General features: G+C 44.5%; 1 protein-coding gene across 4 annotated transcripts; it reads right to left on the reverse strand.

Moving 5' to 3' along the window:
• Positions 1-19: 19 nt before the first annotated feature.
• Positions 20-19,368, reverse strand: si:dkey-17m8.1 (C-Jun-amino-terminal kinase-interacting protein 4). 4 transcript variants are annotated; one of them, XM_046314086.1, is made up of 30 exons: positions 19,199-19,368; positions 18,114-18,209; positions 16,573-16,733; positions 16,376-16,484; positions 16,027-16,221; positions 15,722-15,842; positions 15,182-15,252; positions 14,937-15,004; positions 14,709-14,778; positions 14,443-14,615; positions 13,900-14,174; positions 13,499-13,556; positions 13,144-13,296; positions 12,989-13,028; positions 12,741-12,868; positions 12,565-12,618; positions 12,002-12,214; positions 11,725-11,860; positions 10,058-10,144; positions 9,905-9,952; positions 9,210-9,351; positions 8,960-9,002; positions 8,773-8,853; positions 8,561-8,628; positions 3,320-3,468; positions 3,051-3,222; positions 2,754-2,867; positions 2,550-2,648; positions 1,346-1,450; positions 20-1,274 (listed from the first exon to the last, which is right to left on the reverse strand). In XM_046314086.1, the coding sequence occupies exons 4-30, from the start codon at positions 16,472-16,474 to the stop codon at positions 1,165-1,167; spliced, it is 3,072 nt and encodes a 1,023-aa protein (XP_046170042.1). In that variant the 5' UTR covers positions 16,475-16,484; positions 16,573-16,733; positions 18,114-18,209; positions 19,199-19,368; the 3' UTR covers positions 20-1,164. The 4 variants fall into 4 exon arrangements, with proteins under 4 accessions (XP_046170042.1, XP_046170040.1, XP_046170043.1 ...); XM_046314084.1 differs by having other exon boundaries at positions 16,376-16,733; XM_046314087.1 differs by having other exon boundaries at positions 12,074-12,214; positions 16,376-16,733; positions 19,199-19,366.
• Between the last annotated feature and the right edge of the window lie 1,562 nt (positions 19,369-20,930).

Genomic DNA, 20,930 nt, shown 5'->3' on the forward strand with positions numbered 1-20,930 from the left:
ATTGATTTGAAAACAGATCTTTTATGACAGTATTTCCCAAAGTTTATTTTTCATAGATTTAAGTAGATACAGATTATCTTGCATAGAGTCCAGTTATGATTAACATTTTCAGACATGATTCACACACAAACACACTTTCAAAAACAGCATAAAATACTTTAAGTATCTTTTGAGACTTCCACTCCCTTATCGCTCTGCAAATGAAAACTTACATTTTTTTGTTTGAACAAACCATGTGTGTTTCAAAGTCATAACGAGCAGACATAAGATCATTTCTCTGGGATCTTTAAGAGGATTAGCCAATTATTTCAAAAATATTTAAGACACACACACATGATAATAAAGTGCAATTACGCTGCAGATTTACCCAGCATGCAATGGGAACTGAAGGCCAGGGTCTTATGCAAGAATAGTTATTAGGAACCCAGCAGCTTCAACACTACATCTCAGTATCAATGTAAACGAGTTTGAACAAGGGTATAATGCCTTGTGCCAACGTCATGGAATGATATGCTACTGAGTGTGCATGTTTTGTGGTTAAAACTAACCCAAACCATTCTTAACTGACCAACCAAAAGTCAGAGATGATGATTCTTACTGTAAAATACTTTGCTACAGTGATGATGATATTTACATTTGAGTCATTTAGCACACGCTCTTATCCAGAGTGATTTACAGGAGTAATTAGGGTTAAGCGCCTTGTTCATGTGAACAGACCGATTTTTGACCTAGTCAGCTCAGGTTTTCAAACCAGCGATCTTTCGGGTACTGGCCCAACGCTCTTAACCGCTAGGCTACCTGCTGCTCATATATGATTACCATGATGAGGAAACATGTTTCACAAAAAACACAAAACAATGTACAATAACCAATCTCACAGCAACGATTGTCAAATCATATTAAGGCACACAGAGGAGACTGGCTTAACCAGGTGAAAGGTTTAGTCAAGGGGATGAGGGTAGCAACTGAATAACAGAATGAGACAAGAAGGATTAAGTTGTGACGTCTTAATTTAATCCCAAGATTCTAGAACAAAAATCCAAATGGAACTCCTAGTGAATGAAGACCATTAAAACATGGCTCCCTATTTGTACTTCCTGGTCTCTTGTATGACATCTCTGTCTAATCCTTCCTTGTCTCATTCAAGACTGGATGTGGGTGTGGTCAAAGGGCGGCGTTGGGCAGGGAGGGAGTGGGGCTCTGCCAGATGATCATGTGACTGCGGTCTGATCGCAGCGGGGCAGCTTCGGGCGCACCGTCATTCGCGTCGTCGCCTGGGAAAGGTAAGAGGGAGACAGTCAGTCAGACAACCACTAATGACAACCACGTGATGTCCTCAACTCACCGATACGGAAGTTGATGTAGCCCTCTCCTCCACTGAGAATGAGTTGAGAGGTAGAGACTAGAGTTACAGCACCGCCTCCTATTGTAGAGGAGCTGGTCACACAGCCTGGGGAACACAGATATAGAATACTAATAACTGCAATAACTACATAGTATCACAATATAATACTGTCTAATAACTATGTAATAACTACATAGTATCACAATATAATACTGTCTAATAACTATGCAATAACTACATAGTAGCATAATATAACTGTCTAATAACTATGTAATAACTACATAGTATCACAATATAATACTGTCCAATAACTATGCAATAACTACATAGTAGCATAATATAATACTGTTTAATAACTATGCAATAACTGCATAGTATTTAATACTGTAGAACAGGGCTATTCAACTACATTCCTACTGGGGTCAGATGTAAAAAGGTTCATTTTAAGGGGGACAGACATTTTCCACATGCAATTCATCTTCGGAAGAACTGTATAAAAAAAGCAACGCACATGACCAATAAAGCAATTTTCTTCAAATGAAATGTTGCTAAAAGTAATTAGGAAAGAAGTGGAGGGCGCTCAACGAACGTGAGTCGAGGCTCATCATTGAAAAGGAAGTCACAAAACTCGCTCATTATTTTAACTATTAAAAGCTTCTTACACAGAATTAGGTCATTTTAAAATCTGAAAACTAAGCATCTTAATAAAGAACACAAAGATGTGTAAAATCAGGTGATGCCAAATTCCAGTCTGTGGGACGGAAGCTTTGAATTAATTTCTCAGTCATTATGTGCATTTATTTGTCCCACTCCCTTCTAACAAGTTCCTGTGAGCATCAGAGAGGGAAACAGAAGGCCCGTAGTGTTCCTGAGAGTCGTAGCTTGGGGAATTGGGTCATAATATGTTGTAGCTTAAACCGTTCAAACACTTGAGCCAAATTCATATGAAGAAAAAATAATCAACATGCCACATAGGCACTAGAAACCACAAAAAAACACTAGAAACTACACTATAGACAACCACTATAGTGCTTGTCATTTTGACGTTGAACGTCGGCTTTTGGAGGGGAATTTTTTTGCAGATCATTGATTAATATTCAGAATTGATCAAAGGGCCGTGGGCCGCCAGTTGAATAGCCCCGCTGTAGAATAACTGCATTGTTACACAACAGTGAATGAATGAACAACGATAAGAGATTTTCACCAGGTGCAGCAATGATGAACTTGACAGCCTGGCGGTGTCCATGGTAACACAGTTGTGCTGCCGCCAAAGAGCAGTATGGTATAGAGGCAGACTCTGAACCTATGGAACGCAGAGAAGAAGACAATTGACATATGACCAGTGTAAGGGCATTATCTTTCAGGTGATTCTGTTGTTGACCTCTGGGGGCCAGAGGTTAGTACTCACTGAGAGACACAGGGATGGAGAAGATGGCGCCACTTCCTGTTCCCACCCACAGCCGGCCAGAGATGACGGTGAGGGAGGAGATCTGCAGCGGGGAGAGAGACAAGAAGGCAGGGCCTGGACAAGAGAGACAAAGAGACCATCAGTCAGGAGCTTATCCATTCATGCAGAGTGGGTTCAGTTTTTGGGTTGAGGAGGTAAGGATTGAGGCAAAATTGAAGAAAATGTATTCAAAGTTGTACATTAACTTCTATATTAATCTACAGATTAATGAACTGAGAATCCTGTTCCTGCTCCTACCCAGTGTTTTGGTGACCAGAGGGGTCAGATCCACATCCTGCAGGAGCCGGCCAGTGGACCAATCGAAAAGCCTAAGTGTAGGGTCGAGGCGGCAGGACGTCCACACACCACTTCCTGCCGCACACAGGAAACGCACCTGCTGCTCACTGCGCTCCGAGACGGTTAAAGTTTGCTGAAAGAGAGGTGGGAAATATAGACAAAAAAATACAAAGTACAAACCATTCTGAATTCACAAACACACAATATTTTCAGGTTCGTCAAACTCTTACCTCCACTTTTCTATTCTCGACATCGACCACATGAACCCGATTCCAATATCCTACCCATAAGTACGCACCCTTCGCCAGGCAACAGCGAATGGGCTGCAGTGGAGTTGATCCCAGAGGCAAAATCTCATGTGATTGGAGATCCCACCCACCTGTCAAATATAGTGGTGATTAATCATCATCAGTCTCTTACAAATCACAGGTTGTATGTGGTCATGGATAGATGGAATACAGTTTATATCAAATTGATGTCATTTCTTTGCATTTTAGCTAACCCTAACCCTCTTCTTGGTCCTTCTGTAGCTCAGTTGGTAGAGCATGGCGCTTGTAACGCCAGGGTAGTGGGTTCGATCCCCGGGACCACCCATACGTAGAATGTATGCACACATGACTGTAAGTCGCTTTGGATAAAAGCGTCTGCTAAATGGCATATATTATTCTTAAACTTAACCTAATTATCCTAACCGGCTACGCTAATTCTCTTAACCTGTTGTGTAAGTTGTCCTAACCTGCTACGAAAGGTCCATTCTGACATAAACTGTATCTCTTTTAGCCAGAACCATTGTATCTAAAACTTAAAATGGTACCACTTCTTCCCTCCTTTCTTTCATATGCACTGATATGATCCTGACAGTAACCTGATATGATCCTGACAGTAACCTGATATGACCCTGACAAGAGCCTGATATGATCCTGACAAGAGCCTGATATGATCCTGTCAGTAACCTGATATGATCCTGTCAGTAACCTGATATGATCCTGACAGTAACCTGATATGATCCTGACAGTAACCTGATATGATCCTGACAAGAGCCTGATATGATCCTGACAAGAGCCTGATATGATCCTGACAAGAGCCTGATATGATCCTGACAGTAACCTGATATGATCCTGACAAGAGCCTGATATGATCCTGACAAGAGCCTGATATGATCCTGACAGTAACCTGATATGATCCTGACAAGAGCCTGATATGATCCTGACAAGAGCCTGATATGATACTGACAAGAGCCTGATATGATCCTGACAAGAGCCTGATATGATCCTGACAGTAACCTGATATGATCCTGACAAGAGCCTGATATGATCCTGACAAGAGCCTGATATGATCCTGACAAGAGCCTGATATGATCCTGACAGTAACCTGATATGATCCTGACAAGAGCCTGATATGATACTGACAAGAGCCTGATATGATCCTGACAAGAGCCTGATATGATCCTGACAGTAACCTGATATGATCCTGACAAGAGCCTGATATGATCCTGACAAGAGCCTGATATGATCCTGACAAGAGCCTGACAGTAACCTGACCTGAACCTGACAGTAGCCTGACAGGATCCTCAAATCAAATCCTGAGAGTAGCCTGACAGGATCCTCAAATCAAATCAAATCCTGAGAGTAGCCTGACCTGATCCTGAGAGTAGCCTGACCTGATCCTAACAGCAACCTGACCTGATCCTGACAGTAACCTGACCCTGGCCGGAACCTGATCTGATCGTAACAGACCTGGTCCTAACAGTAACCTGAGCCTGGCCGGAACCTGACGTGATCCTGACAGTAGCCTGACCTGATCTTGGCAGTAACCTGATCTGATCCTGACAGTAACCTGACCTGATCCTGACAGTAAACTGACCTGATCCTGACAGTAACCTGACCTGATCCTGACAGTAACCTGATCTGATCCTGACAGTAACCTGATCTGATCCTGACAGTAACCTGACCTGACCTGATCCTGACAGGAAACTGATACTAACAGAAGCCTGACCTGATCCCGACAGGAATCTGATACTGTCAGTAACCTGACCTGATCCTGACCATAGCCTGACCTGATCCTGACAGTAACCTGACCCTGACCGGAACCTGATCTGATCGTAACAGACCTGGTCCTAACAGTAACCTGAGCCTGGCCGGAACCTGACGTGATCCTGACAGTAACCTGACCTGATCCTGACGGTAACCTGATCTGATCCTGACAGTAACCTGATCTGATCCTGACAGTAACCTGATCCTGGCAGTAACCTGATCTGATCCTGGCAGTAACCTGATCTGATCCTGACAGTAGCCTGACCTGATCCTGACAGTAGCCTGACCTGATCCTGACAGTAGCCTGACCTGATCCTGACAGGAAACTGATACTAACAGAAGCCTGACCTGATCCTGACAGAAATCTGATACTGTCAGTAACCTGACCTGATCCTGACCATAGCCTGACCTGATCCTGACCATAGCCTGACCTGATCCTGACAGTAGCCTGACCTGATTCTGACAAGAACCTGACAAGAACCTGACATTAACCTGACCTGATCCTGACAAGAACCTGACAAGAACCTGACATTAACCTGACCTGATCCTGACAAGAACCTGACAAGAACCTGACATTAACCTGACCTGATCCTGGCCAGAACCTGACCATAGCCTGACCTGATCCTGACAGTAGCCTGACCTGATCCTGACCATAGCCTGACCTGATCCTGACAAGAACCTGACAAGAACCTGACATTAACCTGACCTGATCCTGGCCAGAACCTGACCATAGCCTGACCTGATCCTGACAGTAGCCTGACCTGATCCTGACCATAGCCTGACCTGATCCTGACAGTAACCTGACCTGATCCTGACCTGATCCTGACCGTAACCTGATCCTGACAGTAACCTGACCTGATCTGATCCTGACAGTAACCTGATCTGATCCTGACAGTAACCTGATCTGATCCTGACAGTAACCTGACATGATCCTGACAGTAACCTGACATGATCCTGACAGTAACCTGATCTGATCCTGACAGTAACCTGACCTGACCCTGACCTGATCCTGACAGTAGCCTGACAGTAGCCTGACCTGATCCTGACAGGAAACTGATACGAACAGAAGCCTGACCTGATCCTGACAGGAATCTGATACTGTCAGTAACCTGACCTGATCCTGACAGTAACCTGACCTGATCCTGACAGTAGCCTGACAGGAAACTGATACTAACAGAAGCCTGACCTGATCCTGACAGGAAACTGATACTAACAGAAGCCTGACCTGATCCTGACAGGAATCTGATACTGTCAGTAACCTGACCTGATCCTGACAGTAACCTGACCTGATCCTGACCATAGCCTGACCTGATCCTAACAGTAACCTGACCCTGGCCGGAACCTGATCTGATCGTATCAGACCTGGTCCTAACAGTAACCTGAGCCTGGCCGGAACCTGACGTGATCCTGACAGTAACCTGATCTGATCCTGACAGTAACCTGATCTGATCCTGGCAGTAACCTGATCTGATCCTGACAGTAACCTGACCCTGACCTGATCCTGACATTAACCTGACAGTAACCTGACCTGATCCTGACAGTAGCCTGACCTGATCCTGACAGGAAACTGATACTGTCAGTAACCTGACCTGATCCTGACAGTAGCCTGACCTGATTCTGACAAGAACCTGACAAGAACCTGACCTGATCCTGACATTAACCTGACCTGATCCTGGCCAGAACCTGACTGGATCCTGACAGTAGCCTGACCTGATCCTGACAAGAACCTGACAAGAACCTGACATTAACCTGACCTGATCCTGGCCAGAACCTGACCATAGCCTGACCTGATCCTGACAGTAGCCTGACAGTAGCCTGACTTGATTCTGACAAGAACCTGACCTGATCCTGACAGTAGCCTGACCTGATCCTGACAAGAACCTGACAAGAACCTAACCTGATCCTGGCCAGAACCTGACTGGATCCTGACAGTAGCCTGACCTGATCCTGACATGAATCTGACCTGATCCTGACCTGATCCTGACAGTAACCTGACCTGATCCTGACCTGATCCTGACAGTAACCTGACCTGATCCTGACAGTAACCTGACCTGATCCTGACAGTAACCTGACCTGATCCTGACATGAATCTGATCTGATCCTGACAGTAAACCTGACCTGATCCTGACCTGATCCTGACAGTAGCCTGACCTGACCCTGACAGTAGCCTGACCTGACCCTGACAGTAGCCTGACAGTAACCTGACCCTGACAGTAACCTGACCTGATCCTGACAAGAACCTGACCTGATCCTGACAAGAACCTGACAAGAAGAACCTGGCCAGAACCGACCGGATCCTGACAGTAGCCTGACTGGATCCTGACAGTAGCCTGACCTGATCCTGACCTGATCCTGACAGTAACCTGACCTGATCCTGACAGTAACCTGACCTGATCCTGACAGTAACCTGACCTGATCCTGACATGAATCTGATCTGATCCTGACAGTAAACCTGACCTGATCCTGACCGTAGCCTGATAGTAGCATGACCTGATCCTGACAGTAGCCTGACCTGATCCTGACAGTAGCCTGACCTGATCCTGACATGAATCTGATCTGATCCTGACAGTAACCTGACCTGATCCTGACTGTAGCCTGACCTGATCCTGACAGTAACCTGACCTGATCCTGACAGTAACCTGACCTGATCCTGACAGTAACCTGACCTGATCCTGACAGTAACCTGACCTGATCCTGACAGTAACCTGACCTGATCCTGACAGTAACCTGACCTGATCCTGACAGTAACCTGACCTGATCCTGACAGTAACCTGACCTGATCCTGACATGAATCTGATCTGATCCTGACAGTAAACCTGACCTGATCCTGACCGTAGCCTGATAGTAGCATGACCTGATCCTGACAGTAGCCTGACCTGATCCTGACAGTAGCCTGACCTGATCCTGACAGTAGCCTGACCTGATCCTGACATGAATCTGATCTGATCCTGACAGTAACCTGACCTGATCCTGACTGTAGCCTGACCTGATCCTGACTGTAGCCTGACCTGATCCTGACTGTAGCCTGACCTGATCCTGACTGTAGCCTGACCTGATCCTGACTGTAGCCTGACCTGATCCTGACAGTAACCTGACCTGATCCTGACAGTAACCTGACCTGATCCTGACAGTAACCTGACCTGATCCTGACAGTAACCTGACCTGATCCTGACAGTAACCTGACCTGATCCTGACAGTAACCTGACCTGATCCTGACAGTAACCTGACCTGATCGTGACAGTAACCTGACCTGATCCTGACAGTAACCTGACCTGATCCTGACAGTAACCTGACCTGATCCTGACAGTAACCTGACCTGATCCTGACAGTAACCTGACCTGATCCTGACAGTAACCTGACCTAATCCTGACAGTAACCTGACCTGATCCTGACAGTAACCTGACCTGATCCTGACAGTAACCCGAGAGGGGGAATTACCTGGGTTGTGCGAGAAGAATGCAAGCGTCCCATTGGCTAATCCAGCAATGACTTGACCCTGTGAATACCTGAAAGGTTTAGAGTTGAAAGTAAACAAAGACAAAACATGCAATATTCAAACTGGTACACAATTATCCTTTCAGATCTAGTCATCCAAGTGTCCAACTGTAGGGGCTCGTGGTCTATATCAGACTGGGTACAGGAGTACTCACGTGAGAGAGTGCACACCCTCAGACAGAGAGAGAGACTGCAGACATCGCCTTCTAGATGTGGACGCGGAGTGGACCAATACACTGGGAATGGAGGAAGAAAGAGAAAAAGAGAGGAGAGGGAGAATGAGCAACCGTCAATTGTTTAACATTATACTGGAACAGCATGGTTCTGATCTCCACACCTCACCTTCCTTCCTGAGTTCCAATCCACACAGTTCCTGAGGTCTCACCTGATGACACAGAAACAGAACAGAGACGGTAAGCAGATAACAATGCTTTAAACACTGGCAATGCTAATGGAAATAACTAGTTGAGTGATGATTTGGAAATGATGGCGGCTATGGTTAACAAGTCTACAGAAATCTAAAATTGGTAAGCTGATCCTAGATCTGTGCCTAAGGGTACCTTTTACCGGGAGAGTAATAGATAGCACTGACCAGTAGGGGGCACAGCACAGATGCATAGGGCGGGCGAGGTGGGAGGGAGGCTGAACTGATCCAGCACCGTATTGGACCGTGCAGGGTTGATCACTGTGACATCACTACTGGAGGCGGGACCAGAGACCACCCACACAGCACACTGACAGAGTGGATGGAAGAGAGAGGAGTGATGCCTACTATTGAGAGATGGCAGATCAACCCCGAGCCCAGTGTTTCCCAAACTCTGTCCTGGAGACTCCAAGGGGTGCATGTTTTGTTTTTTGCCCTAGCACTGCACAGCGGATTCATATAATCAAAGCTTAGTGATGAGTTGATCATTTGAATCAGCTGTGTGGTGCTAGGGCAAAAACAGAAAAACCCCTTGGAGTCCCCAGAACCGAGCTGGGGAAACACTGCCCTAACCCCTACCCACTAGGTGTTTGTGTGTAGACCTAAACGGTTTGGATGGGTGTAAACAGTATGCTAAACAACATGGTTCCATCGAGCCTGTCAGTGGACATGGAGCTACTACCATATTGATTCTACCTATCAAACCTCCCAGATCTACAAGAAGTGCCAGTAAGAGCTCGTTGGTCAATTTGACATTGAGAAAACCATTGGCATGACATGGTCTGAAAATGGTGGTTAGATGGTACTGCAAGTGGTAGCTACTGTGACTAGAACTAGTAATTTGACGGTAATGACCACCTTACCGTTGTCTCGCCTGAGATCTCAGGTGTGACAGCAACAGCACAGTTTAGCTACAGAGAGAAAACACAAGTTATGGACTGTCTTCTGGGAAAAGACTGTCTGGGTTAAGAACCATAGTACTGACTGTAAACATGTTTCTGAATAGTATGGCCTACCTTGGCTGTAGAATCTCTCTGGTCCATCAGTCTGAGCTGAACTAGGACAGGCACATCTTTGGGCTCAGGGGTCGGCTCTGAGGAATCCTGCAATAATCCCACACAATCTACTGTATGTACCAGATTAAGGTTTGTGTCTACTTCCACAGTCTGTGTGAGTATTTTCACCTCTGAAGTAAATATTGTGTTTACCTGCAGTGTCTTCAGAAAGTATTCACACCCCTTGACTTTTTCCACATTTTGGATGTGTTACTGCCTGAATTTAAATTGGATTCAATTGAGAGTGTGTGTCACTGATCTACACATAATACCCCATGTCACAGTGGAATTATACAAATAAATAGAAACATTTCAAGCTGAAATGTCTTGAGTCAATAAGTATTCAACCCCTTTGGTATGGCAAGCCTAAATAAGTTCAGGATTAAAAGTGTTGCTTAACAAGTCACAACTTGCATGGATTCACTCCTGTTTTGAATGACCACTCCATCTCTGTACCCCACACATACAGTTATCTGGTAGGTCCCTCAGTAGAGTTGTGAATTTTAAGCACCGATGCAACAAAAAAAGCAGTCATTGAGCATCCCTCTGAGCATGGAGAAGTTATTGATTACACTTTGGATGGTGTATCAATACACCCAGTCACTACAAAGACAGGTGTCCTTCCTAACTCAGTCGCCCGTGAAGAAGGAAACCGCTCAGGGGCCAATGGTGATTTTAAACATTTCCTGGCTGTGATAGGAGAAAATTGAGGATGGATTAACAACATTGTAGTTACTCCACAATACTAACCTAAATGACAGAGAGACATGAGGAAGCCTGTGCAGAATAAAAATAGTCCAAAACATGCATTCTGTTTGCTATAAGGCACTAAAGTAATATTGGAAAACATGTATCCTGATTGCTATAAGGAACTAGAGTAATAATGGAAAACATGCAGCAAAGAAATTCATTTTTTGTTCTGAATACAAAGCATTATGTTTGGGGCAAATCCAAAACAACACATAACTGAGTACCACTCTTCATATTTTCAAGCATGGTGGTGGCTGCATCATGTTATGGGTATGCTTGTCATCTGCAAAGACGAGGGAGTTTAACGATAAAAACATTTATGTAATAGAGCTAAGCACAGAAAAATCTGGTTCAGTCTGCTTTCCAACAGACACTTGGAGAAATTCACAAATTTCAGCAGGACAATAACCTAAAACACAATAACCTACATGACTTAAATAAGCCAAAACTTTAACATGTCTCTAGGAATGATCAACAACCAACTTGACAGAGGTTTAAGAAGTTTCAAAAGAATAATAAATGGGCAAATATTGTACAATCCAGGTGCGCAAAGCTAAAGACTTAGCCAAAAATACTATTTATAATATATATATATATTTATAATCTCGCTGCAATCGCTGCCCAATGTGATTCTAACATCTATTGACTCAGGGGTTGAATATTTACGTAATCAAGATAGATTAGTGTTTTATTTTCCATAAATGTTTCAAATATGATAATTTCTCCCACGTTGACATTACAGATTATTGTTTGTAGATCGTTGACAAAAAATGTGTTAAATCTATTTTAATCCCACTTTGTAACTCAACAAAATGTGGAAAAGTCCAGGGGTGTGAAAACGTTCTGAAGGCACTGTATGTGTGTGTATGCATGTTCACCTGTGTGTGAGACAGCGGCATGCTCCAGCCATGAACTTGGCGTTTTCCCAGGGTTCCCCAGACATGGGAGCGGATGTCTCTGTACAGCTCCCTCCTCCTGACCCGCGGAGACATGGCTGCAGCAGGGGAGGCACCACTGGGAGGAAGCGGGAAGAGGAAGAACAGAGGGGAAGAGGGGGCAGTGGGTGAGAGAGTGGTTTAAAAAGATGTATTGCTTTATGATAGTTACTAATGTAACCTATGGTAGTAGATGAGGTTAGTTCACTTCAAACCTTACAATGTAAAGCACTTTGAGAAGTTGGAAAGAGCTCCAAAGACATGTAATCCCATTATCATCATATCAACGTACACTGTCTGAGTCGTACGGACAGCCAATTGCCGTGGAGACCCCATTGGTGAGTGAGTGGGGGATGGGGACATCGGCAGGGTCAGTGCTAGAGCAGCAGACGGAACCAAGGGGTTCTTGTTCAGGCCAAACAAACGGTTGAATCTTGAATGGACAGAGAGATGGTTAATTTGACTGCAATTGACCAGAACTCTGCCCACCTCACAGGAATACAATAACTCTTACACATAACTTCCCCATAGGCACTCTGGTCATGTGCTTGGGCTATAGATTGTGTAGCCACAGGTAAATATGAACAGCTATTGAGCTAAACGTTGTGAAGTCAGGGGTCAGAGCCAGGCTCAGGACAAATATGCGTGGTTGTGTGCCTGTTAGCAGCTCAAGGTTTAAAGTGAAGAAAGTTGTTAACAGTATCTGTGGACTTCTTTACTGCAATAATTGCCGAATTAAAAAGTTATATTTTCCTTCCTGATTCTTCACTCCCTCACTCTCACCTTCTCCACACACTAGTCCTCTCTCTCTCAGTGATCCTCTCTTCTTGGGTGGCCCTGAAAAGAAGGGATGACTGATGTGAGACAGAGAAATTAGTTATTCCCTTCTCCCTTTTCTACAGGACTATGAAACATTCTGTCAGTCTACTTCTATGGGGGAGACAGGCAGGTATGGTTACCGAATGGTCTGACTGCGTCTCACAGCCTCCTGCAGCTCAAACAAACGCTCCTTATACTGGTTCTTCTCCATGACAACACGGGACATCTCCGAACGAGAGAACCGACGCAGCGATATGGGCAGAGAGGACTATGGGTAACAGATTAACATTCTAGTTAGAGTACATCAAGTCCATTAGAGAAAAAACAAAAAGTTACAACAAATCTATTAGCAGAATATAAAGAGACAACACAAAGAAAGCCGTCTTACATCATCATCTGATTGATTTGCTTCCAGTTCTTTCCGAAGTCTACATAAAAGCAGAAACACACACAATCAATGAATCACACCACATGAACAAATATTGTTTGTTTACCTCGTCTCATACTGCCAAACATCAACAACCTGACACTAGAGTTGTGTACCTCTTGGTTTCCTCCTCCATCTCCTTCATCCTTCCCACCAATCGGGTGACAGTCTCCTGGCAGGAAGTCACCTCCACCTTAAGAGCTGACCTCTCATTGGTCAGCTCCTCCACACGAGAGATCAGTGCTTTCCGGGCCGCATTCACTAACTCACTGGGAGAGGGAGACAATGTAAGAGTGAGAGAAAATACCGTAAACAAAGGACCCGTTGTGCCCAGTTTTACTTCAGGCCCAATGTGCACTCTGTCAACATATCTTAATGAAACAGAGGCATAGTGAATGATAAGCCCCCAACACACAGAGTTAGTCACACAGGACTAGTCATAGTAGGGTAATAATAACGGTGGGGACTTACTGGGTGTGTTTCAGTTCCTCATACTGAGAAAGAATCTCCTCAAACTGGTCGGTGCTGCCTGCACAGACAAGAAAAAACAAACAGTTCTCACCACAAATAGCATTAACCCATAGCGTAAGCCTAAGTCAACCCTTTACAGAACAACTAGCTTTTAATTGCTCACACCAGATCTCATGACATTAACACTTCAGTCCACTCTAACTTGTGCCTACTGCCCAGCACTGCCTAAGATACCCCCTCCATCGGCCTCAGCTCTTTCCCCCTAGCCTTCCTCTGGCTGTAAAATAAAGGTTGTGTGTGTTAAGAGAACAAAGGGCATACGTTTCATCTTATGTGAACAACCAGTGCAGTGTTTCACTGCAAACAGGGGGCGTAGGTGTGCCCTTGCCTAATGGCCGTACCTCTGACACTGGCCCCCTGGTCCACACTCTCTATGTATTCCTGACTCAGCTCGGACAGCTCTGAGAACACAGACTCCGTGTTCCTCAGCTCCCATTCCAGACTATCCATATCCTCCTCCGCATCCTCCTTCTCCTGCTTTGCTCCTTCCTCTTTTTTCTCCTCCTCCTCCTCCTCCTCCTCCTTCTCTCCTTCCTTCTCCTCCACCTCCTTAATTTCTTCCCCCATGCTGGTCTTGTCTCGGATTGGCTCTTTGGCGTCTGCTCGGACCGGGGTGCTAGGGAACATGGGTAACAGAGAAAAGATTGGCAGGGGGCAGTGAGTGTCAGTTTATGCAACAGTAAAGTGTGTGTTGGGGAGATGTCCCATCAACAGTCTTTCTGAACCATGACAGACCTGTGAAGGGAAGTAGTCTGATTTACAGTTAACTAGTTGTGGCTGAGTTGGTTTATTGTTATGAATGTGTAAAAGAAAAGCTTTCATGGTAATGCAATAAAGTCAGTCCAGTTCATCTTGCACTGTAAGTGCACACATACAGGACATACCTGGCATTAAGGCCATGAAACTTCGCCAGCTCAGGGGTGGAGCTTATGATGTCATTGATGAAGGACGCATCTCTGTCTGGCTTTACGACAATGTCAATCACCCTATCGTCCTTGGTTACCGGTTCTTCCAACAGGACAGAACAAGGAGGCGTTTCTGGCCTTTGATCAGTTAGCTGGAAAAAGAGAGGAGTCAGTAAGGACAACTTCCGTAGAAAAATACTACTGCTACAAGACAGTACAGAGGTTACCAAATCTAGAGAACGTACCTCCTGCCCGCTAACGCAGGATTCTGACTGGCCCTGGGTAGATTGTGAATTCTTGGGGCGCACATGGTTACTAAAGACAGACAGGGCTCATTGTGACATCATAATGCAGTGAAAATCAGAAACCATCGAATGAATCAACCACAGTGAAAGAGATCTCTTTAGAATGGAAAGACTGAATACCGTTCCATGTTGTTGTAGTCATATTAACTGAATTGAGTGGTGGCTAACCTTAGTGGAGATCCCTCTCTCTCTAGATCCCTTTTCCTCTCCAGCAGATCCTTATAACTGAGCACCAACTGAGAGAGAGTGAGAGAATGTGAAAATGGAGAGAGAAAAAGAAGGACTAAAGGGAAGGACAGCGGGGATAATAAAATACATTTCCACAATGATGGACAGCAGCTGTTACTGATAGAAGAGTACACAGACGCTGAGTCCCAAACAGCCTCGTCAGTCGAAACATGCTGTCGTCTGACCTTGTTGTGAGTGTGCTTCAGTGTGTTCAACTCTCTGCCCAGTCCAGCCCTCTGCTCCTCTAAGGCCACCACTGTCACAGAAACAACACACAGTAGCAATTAGCATCACATACAGTACAGTGTGTCTCAATGACCAGGGTCCCAGTCTGATTCTGCCGTAGCCTACTTGCCATGGTCTTATCAAACATCCTCAGTTTGTAACACAAAGGATGGGAATGAAGGATGTGAATATAAAATAATCTACACGGACATGAAGAGAGTAAGCATAAAGAGAGAGAAAAAAATAGAGATTGCTACAACACTGTACATAGTGATAATAGAACATTTGAAATGTCTTTATTCTTTTGAAACCTCTGAGTGTACGGTTTACTGGTCATTTCTGATTGTTCACTTCACTTTTGTTAATGATCTATTTCGCTTGCTTTGGCAATGTTAACATATGTTTCCCATGCCAATAAAGCCCTTCGAATTGAAATTGAGAGATAAAGGGGGAGATAGAGGGAGGAAGCGATGGACACCCAGACCCAGTCAGACACTCACATTGGTCAGCCTGCTCTCTGGCCTTCTTCTCCAGTTCTTTTCCCCTCCTCTCTCTCTCCTTCTCTCTTCCCCTCATCGTCCTCCGCTCCTGCTCACTCTGGTCATCCAACTCCAGATACCGCTAAAGGCAAAAAACAAACATTTATTCAAATTCATTAAACTATTATGAAACTTTTTATTTATGAATTTTAATCAACACCCTGAATTGACTGAGTTGAAAAAGAATAGAACCCAAACCTTGACCCCATATCACATTTGCATAAAAAAAAAAATGATAAACCATAAGCACACCCATCCCCTCTCACCTCCTGGCTCTCTCTCCTCAGTAGTTTCTCACTCTGGTATCTCTCCAATAGCTCATCTCGCTCTCCTTTCTCTCTTTCGGCCTCCTCCTCCCTCTCTCTGAGCTGGGCTCTGCAGCTGGCCAGACCCTCCAGGACCCATACTAGGATGGGCACCAGGGACTCCACAACCCCTACGCCATGGGTCTCTATCACTGTCTGTAGCAGGGAAAGAGGGATGGGGGGTGGCATCAGATAGGTGTGGGTGGTGATGGAGAAGAGAGAGGAATGAAACGCCAGCTAGGAGATAGAGAGACAGGAAAGGGGCGATAGAACAGAAAGCAGTTGAGAGGTGGATGTGATGTGTGTTTACCTGTAGTTCTGAGTACAGTTTCCCGGCCTCTTCACTCACAATGTCAGGGTCCAGATCCAGCTCCCCAGACCCACACAGGATACTCTCGCCACACTCCATCCCTCTCTATCTAGAAGTTAATGGGTCTCAGCTGATATGAGTATATGAACTGTGTGTCTGTCAATACACTTCTTCCTCATATATAAATACCTACCCACCTAGTTTATCTAGACTTCTCACACTCATGTCTACTCCCATTTCATCCATCTCTCCACTGTACATGGTCCTTCCTCCATTTCTACAGTAAATGACTCCCTATTCCCCTTCCTCTGCTCTAGCTGTAGATGAAGTTGGTGTCAGGGGGAGGTTGGTGCCCATTCTGAAAAAGAGAGAAAAAACAGAATCATAATCATTTCTACAATGTCAGTGGAAATGTTCGTTTATTTTCATTTGAGGAAATATAGGCTTGCAGGTACATACTACATGACTATTTTTAGAAGTAAAACCCCCTTTACAACAATCAAACCACCATCATCTGTTTCTCTTTCTGTTCTGTTTCCTGTCTCTCACTGTGAGGGCTAGAATGTGAACTCTAAACATAGAAGTGCTACAGTGTGTATCGAGTTATTTACTTTATTCACACTATGAGTCTTGTCTACTTTGACATATGTCTGTTGCCCTCACCAATAACAGGTTGTGCCTTTAGACAAGTGACCTGGCAGTATACAGAATTGTAATGACTTAACATGTAGCATTACTAAGCAAAATGACTCCATGCACGGGTAGTAAGCCTACTCCTTTTAATTCTCACACACGACTTTGCGTGTTTCCCACCCTGATTTGCCCGAGCAGGCACACCTGTCCTCCTCACAGATCCCTCCTCCTGCCACCACCAGGCTCCTAACTGCCACCACCAGGCTGCTAACTGCCACCACCAGGCTCCTAACTGCCACCACCAGGCTCCTAACTGGGGATGAAAACACATGACAGTACCCACTACCCTGGTCTATGCCTCACACCTACAGGCAGTGGATCCCAAGTAACCTAGACCAATGTCTGGCGAGCCTTGTATCACTGATGAGGTTTCATTCTTGTTCATTGTTATTTAAAAGTGGTGATTCTAAAGTGGCGATTCTCTGATCCACCTCTACGCAGACAACACCATATACTTCTGGACCCTCTTTGGCCCCTCTTTGGACACTGTGTTAACAAACCTCCGGACGAGCTTCAATGCAATAAAACACTCCTTCCGTGGCCTCCAACTGCTCTTAAATGCAAGTAAAACTAAATGTATGCTCTTCAACCGATCGCTGCCCACATTCTGACTTAGAATATGTGGACAACTACAAATACCTAGGTGTCTGGTTAGACTGTAAACTCTCCTTCCAGACTCACATTAAGCAACTCCAATCCAAAATTAAATCTAGAATTGGCTTCCTATTTCGCAACAGAGCCTCCTTTACTCATGCTGCCAAACATACCCTCATAAAACTGACTATCCTACCGATCCTCGACTTCAACGATGTAATTTACAAAACAGCCTCCAACACTCTACTCAGCAAATTGGATGCAGTCTATCACAGTGCCATCTGTTTTGTCACCAAAGCCCCATATACTACCCACCACTGCAACCTGTATGCTCTCGTTGGCTGGCACTCGCGTCTTATTCGTAGCCAAACCCACTGACTCCAGGTCATCTATCATTGCTAGGTAAAGTCCCGCCTTGCCTCTGAACACTGGTCACCATAGCAGCACCCACCCGTAGCATGCGCTCCAGCAGGTATATTTCACTGGTCACCTCCAAAGCCAATTCCTCGTTCGGCCACCTTTCCTTCCAGTTCTCTGCTGCCAATGTCTGGAACGAATTGCAAAAAAAAAAATCACTGAAGCTGGAGACTCATATCTCCCTCACTAACTGTAAGCACCAGCTGTCAGAGCAGCTCACAGATCACTGCACCTGTACATAACCCATCTGTAAATAGCCCATCCAACTACCTCATCTCCAAAATGTTATTTATTTTGCTCCTTTGCACCCCAGTATCTCTACTTGCACACTCATCTTGTGCACATCTATCACTCCAGTGTTTAATTGCTAAATTGTAATTATTTCGCCACTATGGCCTATTTATTGCCTTACCTCCCTTATCCTAACTCATTTGCACACATTGTATATATACTTGATCTATTGTATTATTGACTGTATGTTTGTTTATTCCATGAGTAACTTGGTGTTGTTTGTGTAGCACTGCTTTGCTTTATCTTGGCCAGGTCGCAGTTGTAAATGAGAACTTGTTCTCAACTAGCTTACCTGGTTAAATAACGATGAAATAAAATAAAAACATAAAAATAAAGTAACTGTCATATTATTAGGCAGTCTGTCCTCCAAGACGATTCAGACTGTACAAACATTTACCACCTTTTGCTGAATAGGTCGTTCGTATTGCTGGGTACTGTAGTACTACAAATACACGCGCGCGCGCGCACGCACGCACACACACACACACACACACACACACACACACACACACACACACACACACACACACACACACACACACACACACACACACACACACACACACACACACACACACACGATATTGAATGACAGGAACAGACGGACGTCCAAAGAATAATCGACGATGCAGCCTAAGCAATAAACACCAACTCGATCTAGCCGGTCTGAAGTGCAATAACATGATGGCGTTTGCGGTATAAATAAACCATTGACTGACAACAGTCACCTTATAGATTTTACGAGATCACCTTAATTTAATTTAGCCTACTGTAGTTCGGGAGAACTGAACCAAAACGTTCACTCTGTCTTTTTATATGTTAACTCACCTTTGAGTCTCTTTAGTTCCCAAAACTTGTATATAATTTGTTGAAACGGGTAATATTCCAGTCGTTTACTTTGAAGAAGATATCAATTACTCCTACAGCGAGTTTGAAGAAGGGGATGTGGTTTAATTTAGACTCAGTTGACCGAATTCCTATTCTGGCCTATCGGAGTGATAGGCTGTTCTCAGTGTCCAACGGCCGTGTAAAAGAGGCGGGACATGGCTGGTCTTGTGAGTAAAAACAAGTTCCTAACTTGAACAATGACACGTGATGAGGGGAACGTTGAAGGGTTGTCAGGTGACCTTCTCTAATACCTGTCTAAACGTTTCACGTAATATGACCTTTCACTCCTTTTTTCACTGACTGTTTTCCCCAGCTGTTAATCAAGTACAGTATAACTATGTGAACAACGGAACACTGCAAAGACCAGCAGATGTTTGCAAAAACGTGGCCAGGTATCCAATTTCCTCTACGCAGTCATTCCATAGGCTACTGTATATGAACCAGATCCAGTTGTGTTTTTTACAGAAAATCGTGCTGACTATGCGCTGAAATTGCAAGAACAGTTTCCTTTTTGCGTAACATGAGTGACTACTGTAATAACAAATGGGTTGGGGAAGTAAAGGAAAGGTGTCAGTACTGTTAGGCAATTCATTAGCCTTCGAATGAACTATAGAAAATGAAACTAGTTTTGAGTATTGCTAGCAAGGGCGTGAAGAATGAGTACAGTACATTCTCCAGCAGAGGGAGGCAAACACACATCTGTCTTTGTTTCTTGTCTTTCTCTCTTTGTATGTACACTGACTGTACAAAACATTAGGAACATCTTCCTACTATTGAGTTGCACCCCCTTTTACCCTCAGATCAGCCTCAGTTGATCGGGGAATGGACTCTAAAATGTTGAAAGCATTCCACAGGGATGCTGGCCCATGTTGGAGACTTTTATCTCCCTCACCAACTTCAAACATCTGCTATCTGAGCAGCTAACCGATCGCTGCAGCTGTAGGTAAATAGCCCACCCAATTTTACCTACCTCTTCCCCATACTGTTTATATTTATTTACTTTTCTGCTCTTTTGCACACCTATATCTCTACCTGTACATGACCATGGGCGGCAGGGTAGCCTAGTGGTTAGAGCGTTGGACTAGTAACCGAAAGGTTGCAAGTTTGAATCCCCGAGCTGACAAGGTACAAATCTGTCGTTCTGCCCCTGAACAGGCAGTTAACCCACTGTTCCTAGGCTGTCATTGAATATAAGAATTTGTTCTTAACTGACTTGCCTAGTAAAATAAAGACAAAAGAAAAATACAAATCTGATCATGTATCACTCCAGTGTTAATCTGCAAAATTGTAATTATTCGCCTACCTCCTCATGCCTTTTGCACACAATGTATATAGACTCTTTTTTTTCTACTGTGTTATTGACTTGTTAATTGTTTACTCCATGTGTAACTCTGTGTTGTTGTCTGTTCACACTGCTATGCTTTATCTTGGCCAGGTCGCAGTTGCAAATGAGAACTTGTTCTCAACTAGCCTACCTGGTTAAATAAAGGTGGAATAAAAAAATAAAAATGTTGACTCCAATGCTTCCCACATTTGTTAAGTTGGCTGGCTGTCCTTTGGGTGGTGGACCATGCTTGATACACACAGGAAACGGTTGAGCATTGCAATTCTTGACACACTCAAACCAGTGCGCGTGGCACCTACTACCATACCCCATTCAAAGGCACTTCAA

This window comes from Oncorhynchus gorbuscha, linkage group LG19, assembly GCF_021184085.1.
Source record: "Oncorhynchus gorbuscha isolate QuinsamMale2020 ecotype Even-year linkage group LG19, OgorEven_v1.0, whole genome shotgun sequence".
Taxonomy (NCBI): Eukaryota; Metazoa; Chordata; class Actinopteri; order Salmoniformes; family Salmonidae; genus Oncorhynchus; species Oncorhynchus gorbuscha.

What these genes read in the sequence shown, in the direction of transcription:
- si:dkey-17m8.1 (XM_046314085.1), bottom strand. Translation starts at nt 16,474, where the DNA reads ATGGAGTGTGGCGAGAGTATCCTGTGTGGGTCTGGGGAGCTGGATCTG. An exon ending in CAGAGAGCAGGCTGACCAAT is followed by an intron (nt 15,253 to 15,721) that starts GTGAGTGTCTGA and finishes TTTCTGTGACAG; the next exon opens with TGGTGGCCTTAGAGGAGCAG. An exon ending in ATGGAGGAGGAAACCAAGAG is followed by an intron (nt 13,029 to 13,143) that starts GTACACAACTCT and finishes GCTTTTATGTAG; the next exon opens with ACTTCGGAAAGAACTGGAAG.